The sequence below is a fragment of the Trypanosoma cruzi genome, assembly GCF_000209065.1.
Source record: "Trypanosoma cruzi strain CL Brener chromosome Unknown tcruzi_1047053504339, whole genome shotgun sequence".
Classification (NCBI taxonomy): domain Eukaryota; phylum Euglenozoa; class Kinetoplastea; order Trypanosomatida; family Trypanosomatidae; genus Trypanosoma; species Trypanosoma cruzi.
Window position 1 is genome coordinate 1 of NW_919099.1, and position 7132 is coordinate 7132.

At 54.7% G+C, this 7132-nt stretch overlaps 2 protein-coding genes across 2 annotated transcripts, besides 5 other annotated features; both read left to right on the forward strand.

Moving 5' to 3' along the window:
• Positions 1-7132: a sequence feature (areas not merged during assembly with more than two copies in the genome that could not be assigned to a particular haplotype).
• Positions 64-266: a mobile genetic element.
• Positions 294-4516: a mobile genetic element.
• Positions 297-470: a mobile genetic element.
• Positions 4435-4498: a mobile genetic element.
• Tc00.1047053504339.10 (uncharacterized protein) lies at positions 4717-5241 on the forward strand (the record flags this gene model as incomplete). The annotated part of the gene is made up of 1 exon (XM_799922.1): positions 4717-5241. One exon carries the CDS (start codon positions 4717-4719, stop codon positions 5239-5241), a length of 525 nt encoding a protein of 174 aa, XP_805015.1.
• Tc00.1047053504339.19 (NADP-dependent alcohol hydrogenase, putative) lies at positions 6093-7132 on the forward strand (the record flags this gene model as incomplete). Its single annotated transcript, XM_799923.1, has 1 exon — positions 6093-7132. A coding segment is annotated over one exon (1040 nt), but the record flags the coding sequence as incomplete, so codon positions are not given.

The following is a 7132-nucleotide window of genomic DNA, read 5'->3' on the forward strand; positions in this document are numbered from 1 at the left end:
TGCTCCGCATATATGTGTATATTTATATATTCTGGTGGCCCCACTCTCGTGACATGATGAACGCTCTATTCGGATACACCTATTTTTATAGCTTACGAAGTGGCGGACTTTGGGCCTCTCCAGCCACAAGACCCCGCCGCAACGGTGGGAATCAAGAGAGGGGGCGGATGGTGCGGCATAAACAAAAATATTCATCTTGACGTTATCGTTTCCTTTGGTTGCTTCCATCGCACCCCTCTAAAGGAATTCATGCGATAGGAAGGAATAGTACGGAAATACGTCTTTGTTTCATTGGTAGCTTGTGAGGAGGATGCTCATGAGGTGGGCTGGCGTCCCTAATGTATGTGTGTCCTGGTAAAACGGAGATACTTCTTCACGATCCTTTTCTATTTTGTGAATGTTTGGTTGACCGTCACTGGGGGAATCAGGGAACTGTTAGTGTCCAGACGATTTGTAATTATTTTTAGTTTTCACAGCCACACGGGATCCCTGCAAGCTGATTGAAAGGAATGGCAGTGTTTTCTTTTACACGGCGACGGGGAGGAGCGACATTGGTGCCCGCATGTTGGACTTGGCACGCCAGCATGGCGATGTACGGGTGCAGCTCGCCTTCGTTGATGAACACGGGCCGTTGGATGCGGTGGTAGCCGCCGCCGCAACAATGACAGGCTTACGCTTGGTTTCAGGAGACATCGCCATGCACTGGGAGGAGCCGACCGTTGCGGGCACTTTGCGAATCGCCGGGCGCCTCAAGTACCTAATTTCGAGGTTCGAGTGCTGCTGCCCGTCGTGTGTGTGCTGCCCGGGAGTTGGGGGTCCAGCAGGGGCTGATCATTGCTGGAGGGCAGAGAATGAGCACCGACTACGCCAGTGCCGTCGCGGGCGTTGCGGATTGGAGTGCTCAGCTTTACTCTCAGGTGGAAGAGGCGCATAATCACTTGTTGGCACGCGGATCTCACATTGCGGTGACCGGCGGTCTTCTTGCGGGACGCGGAGACGCCGTGTCAACGCGAGGCGCCCACCTCTCGGAGAGGGCCGCCAGACGGTGTAAACACACAGCCGCACCAAAGGCATCGTTTGATGGCTGGGGGCGTGCCAGCATCCACGTTTCCCCAACGCAATCTCACGGGAGAGAGACGGCGGGTCAACACCCATACGTCTCAGGGCAATTTTGGGCGACCACGTCTCCCTCACTCGATGCCTTTGCCCTCCCGCACCTTCCCCTTGGAAGATGGCTCCGGTGCAGAGGATCAGGTACTGCATTTCCTTGCATTGGACGCTGACACTTGGGCCCCGCGTGTATGGAATGACGTCGTCTCCGGAGTCCTCGTCGACCTCCGATGCGCATACGGTTATTGTTTGCACTAAGTGGGCCCTCAGGTTCAAATGGCCATCGACGGTTTGGTGTCGTGCAGACGCGCACTGGAGATGGATCGGGAGCCTACCGATCAGTTCATGGGTTTCGGCAGGGCCCTGCCGCAGACCTTCCGGACGCTGATCGCGATAACAACCGACCCCAGCATATCCCGCCCTCCACACTTCGTGCCCGCCTTCAAATGGCCGTTCACGAGGCTGACACCTTCGCGAGGTCGACCCAGCCTCTTGTGGAGCGGCGCGCAACCCAACAAAAACAACGATTGTTGCAATTTCAGTTGTGTCGTATTTATGGACGCGACGCATCTACACGCAACGTGCGCAGCGCAGCCAGAGGAATTACTCGCAGCGCAGTCCGCCATTAAAAAACGGCGAGGGGCTTCCGGCTGCTTACGAGGGCGGACGAAAACAGCCCCATCCATTCCACCATCACCCACCAATCCGCACACAAGACGTCGCACCGCGCCACCGACGCTCCATCCGATATTTCGAATCACCCGAATCAACCGACGAGAAGGGCAATGGAGCTTATCCGCCAACGACGCTCGACTGTGGCACGACGAACCTCCGACATCCCCGCTTTGGGTCAGCTACATGAGGGGAGCGAACGAGGCGGCTCGAGAGATGTGTGCACCGTCAACGTGGAAGCAGAGAATGTCCCTAGCGGGCAATTTACCACCTTTTGCTGCACGCACGAACGGCCGATCAACGCGGAGAGCTGCGCGGCCTTTTTGGCGGCAATATTCGGCGTGGCGCCATCGACCCGACTGCAGCACGCCAGGATGCTGCGGTCCATGTTGCAAATGGATCGAACCCCGCTGGAAGTGGCGATTCTGAGGATACAAAAAATTGCGGCGCAATAAGAGGCGAAGCAGACGCACCCCTCGACAGAGGAAGAGATGGATCAAGTTATCCGCAGCCGGACCGATTGGAGGGAACGTGTTGTCTTACGACTCGCGTGGATAACGGCGAGCTGTTGGTCCGAGATTGCGGCCTTAACTCCCAACAATTTCACGCTGGAGCCGGACGGGACCATAATTTCGAATTGGCCCGTGGCGCCGAGGACGGCGAGGGCGGATCCCCACCGCGCCTTTCGGTTCTTCAGGACACGAGGGCAGGATGCGTTAGACACTATAAAGTTATGCAGGACGCAACGAAAAGCTCACGAATATTACGACTGCCCAAGTCGAACGAGCTCTGGCTCCTTGGAATGCCACGGCGCATTCCATAAAACGGGGAGCGTTGAGGCACGCTGCTCCAATCGTGGAGGCGTACAATTTGAACCCACACGTGATCTCGCCGTTGGCGGTGCACGTCGACCCGTTCGACCTTCCCCAGAGCACAGTTCGATATTTGGGGAGTTACACCACAATGCTGACCCAGGTGCCGTCGCTGGTCGCATTGATGTGAAGGGAGAAACTGCGGAAGGGCAGGAGCCCTGGCTGAGAGCGGAGGAGCGTTTCCCCATGAATTCCATCACCATGCGTCTACCATTACAAGACGCACGAAAAGGAAGCGCCTGGCCACTCCACAAGAGGAACGAACCATCCCGCTACAGCAACAAGTCAATGTGCCCGTATTGAATCTGGAGTGGATCCAGAGCCGGTTGAACCCGGCCACCTTGGAGAGACTCATGCAAGTATGTGGGCACGTCGGGCGGTCCCCTTTACCTTTATCCTCCTCCGGTAACGCGCGCGAAGGCTCACGGAGGGTTCCGGTCGCTGACGCGCGATTAATGAAGGAAGCGGGAATAATCGAGGACGCTTCGTCCACAGTAACAAGCGGCGGATGGGTAAAGCCTTTTCTGTGGTGGAGGAGAAAACCACCGGTTTACGACGACGATGGATCGCGTGGCCACGCGACAAGAAGGGAGACGACCCTTACGAGGCGAATGTTCCTCTTTTACACATTTCCCATTATTTGCCACCTGTGATGGCTGAGGCCGCTTCCTGCGTGGATGTAAAGGCATCCTTTTTCCGGTCTTTGTTGCTGCGGGGACTCGGCATCTCTTTTGATGCCGCGTGGAGGACGGCACGCTGGTGGAGCTGACACGGCTCCCAATGGGATACAAGGCCGGCCCAGAAATTCTCCGGATTATTACCTCGGCAATTGCGGGGGTGACGACGGTGGTTCACTCTCTCTGGGCTGCACCTCCATTGGTGCGTGTCGGCGTATGGATCGATGATATACGCATTGCAGGGGTTGATAAGCGATGTGACATTGTGGGAAGCCCAGGTGCTTTTTAACGCGGATGGACGTCGCACCACAATATGGGAGGATCTCGAATCGGGCGCCATGTCGTACACCTTCCTGTGGGTGCTGTTTGATCACACTCACCGGGCGGTGTCCCTGAGTGACAAGTTTGTCCGGTGTGTATGCGCCATGCCGTCGCTGAGGTATTTAACCATCGCGGAAATGGAGGTTGTAGCGTCACGTTTTTTGTACGCGTCTGCCATTTTTGTTCAGGCGTTTATGTGCCTAGTACTTTTTCCTCAAGGCAGTGCGACGACGATTATCGGCAGTTAACCGGGGGATTGTGCTGGAGACATCCCCGACGAACCTTCCGCCGTCAGCGGTTGGTTTGGGCAAGTGATTACGACACAGCATCGAGAATATAACCGTAAGCGAATCATCAAGCCCACGGAAAAGGCAGTGGGCCGCCATCATCACGGATGCATTGTTTCGTGGATGGGGAGCCGTTTTTGTTCCATACTCCGGCGACGTTAAAATTGCCGGATGAAAATGGAAGAGGAAGCCCTTTCTTATCATGCAGGCGGAGGCATGCGCGGTACGCTTGGCCTTATCGGCCTTTCCCGCCGTCTTGCCATCCACCATGGACGTTTGGGTGGACAACACCTCGCTGCAAGGAGCGGCGAATAAAGGCAGCTCAAAATCACACGCCATGACGTGGGAGCTGCAACGGATATGTTTGTTGACTCTCGCGGAATACAGGCATCCGTTGCCCACGTGCTGTGTGCCGACAACCCCGCAGACGGCATATCACGCGGTTGTGTTTTTACGCTTCAGCACTTGGCGAAGGGGTGGAACTTGCGAAGGGCAGCGGCGGTGTCTTTTGGCTGCAGGACCCCAAAGTCTGCCACTTCGTAAGAAATTATACATACATACACTTACTTGGTGTAAAGTTTGAGGATGTGGTGAACCCACTCTTATTCCATTCAACCCTTCTCATTTCTGTCCTGTTTGATTTCTGTGATTGATAAACTCAGGATGAGGAAAGCGGCCCTGGAGGATATTTATTTTCTTTCTCTCCATATCATTTAATCTTTTTTAGGCTTTTTCTTTGCCGTCTCGGGAAAAGATTAGAGCTCGTTTTTGTGAAGAATGTGTGAAAGAGCCTTGCAGCTCCGCCGGCGGTGTTTGTTTCTGTCATATGAGGCAGGAGTCGGAATGGCGCTCCAGTGCCCAGAGGTGGCGAGAAGAGCAGCCGACATCTTGCTCTACGCACAGAAGTCGAGTGACAGGGGAGTGGACGGAGTTGTTGAATTAGCCGCCTGTACCCGCCGCTGGATGCAGAACCGCCAGTTTTCGGACTGGCAAGAGTGCATCGAGTGGCTTCTCTTTGGTGTGGAGCGTCAGCAGGAAATTAGCGGCGTGACGAACGCACAAAGTGCGCTATTCAGGCAGACGTTGTTGGAGTTGGCTACCCTGTTTGAAGAGGAGGCGCGTGAGTATCATGCCGCTGCACCCCCCTTTGCTGAGGGTTACTGGAGGAATGCGCAGAAGCGGCAGCGTCTGTTGAGTAGCGGTGGGTCCGATGAGAGAAGGAATTTGTGTGGGACTCGTATGACTTGGAGCATTGCGGCGGAGTTGCCCCTATCGGTGGAGCAGGCCTTTTTGCTTCCCTGAATTGCATTGTAACATGCACGAAATATTGTTGTCTGTGGCTTTTTGTTGTTTTTTCTTTCTTTCTGTCGGTGTTCATTGCTGTTGATCCCCTTCTTGTTTTTTGTTTGTTTTTCTTGCGGCCGGAAGGTTTTTGTTTGCGTATTTGTATCGTTGTCGACATGCCGGAGGGAGGTACTGCAACATCTTTTTGAGGATCATAATTGGTTTCGGCGGCTTGGGTTCGCGTGGGGTTCAGTTTGTGGAGGTCTGTGTGGCGTGCACCTATGACGGCACCTCCTTTTATTGTGTGCGGTCACATTGTTGGAAGGGTCGTGACTGTAGCCAGCCCGGAATTATGTCTCATCTATGCGTGGATCCATTTGGGCAAAAATGAAAGGAAGCAGAGGAAAAGAATTTTCAGGGGTACACTATCTGTTTAGGAGAGAACTCGTTTTTGTTTTCTTTTTCGTTTGTTGACTTTGAAGCTCTGCAGGGGACGCGAAAGAAGAGGAGATGGCGCGACACCACGTCCCCGTGAAGGGGATATCGATTGACCCCAAAAGGGGGCCAACGGCTCACTCCAAGCGTGTCAACTCGCTGTGTAGGGGACCGAGAGTCTCATTGAGACACACATGGAGCATGTGGTGCTGGCGGGGACTACCACCACCGGTACGCTGAGCGCCATTTTGGTGCGTTGTGTTCCTCCTCCCAAAATACTTTACCTTCTCCTGCCTTTTTTTCCCTGTACTGTGGCCGTCACAGGGATCTTTCCATTCCCCCATTACAAATAATCACTTTGTTCCCCCTTTTATTGTAGAATCCTATTTGTTCTCCAAGTGAATTGAATATACCGTGAAACCAGAGTAAGCGTAATGGCAACGAACGCAAAAGGTTACGCAGCGCCGTCAGCAAAGGCCCCCCTCGCACCCTTCAGCTTCCAGCGACGTGCTGTTGGGGCCGATGATGTGAGCATCAAGATTTTGTTCTGCGGCGTGTGCCACAGCGACATCCACCAGGCGCGCGATGAGTGGGGTGGGTCCCTGTTTCCGATGGTGCCTGGACACGAGATTGTCGGTCATGTAACGTCGGTTGGTGCAAACGTGAAGAAGTTCAAGGTGGGAGACACGGTTGGTGTGGGCTGCATGGTGGACTCATGTGAAAGGTGTGTGGAGTGCAAGAGGGGCCTTGAGCAGTTCTGCGTGGAAGGAACGACCTCGACGTACAACTCACGGGCACGCGTCAGCGGCGAACCCACGTATGGTGGGTACTCTGACCACATTGTGGTAAAGGAGAGCTTTGTGCTGCTCATCCCCTCCAACCTTGATCTTGCCGCGACCGCCCCACTGCTGTGTGCCGGTATCACGACTTACTCACCCCTGCGGCACTGGGGCACGAAAGCGGGGACGAGGGTGGGTGTTGTGGGGCTTGGCGGCCTCGGCCACATGGCAGTGAAGATCGCCAAGGCGATGGGTGCGGAGGTCACTGTTTTTACAACGAGTGAGGGCAAGCGGGAGGCAGCCAGGATGCTCGGCGCGGACCACGTCGTCATCTCGAAGGACCCGGGGCAGATGAGGGCGGTTAAGAACACGCTCAATCTTATTATTGACACCGTTGGAAACACGCACGACTTGTCGCCGTACATTCTCGCCCTCACGACGGATGGTGTGCACATACTGGTCGGTCTGCCGGAGAACCCGCACCCGCCGGTATCACCCTTTTTGCTACTGAAGGGGCGCAAGTCAATCGGCGCTTCACTCATCGGAGGCATTCCCGAAACACAAGAGATGCTTGACTTCTGTGGCAGACACGGCATCGTATCGGATATTGAACTAATCAGCATCGATTATATTAATACAGCATACGAACGTGTGATGAAAAGTGATGTGAGGTATCGCTTTGTCATTGACATGGC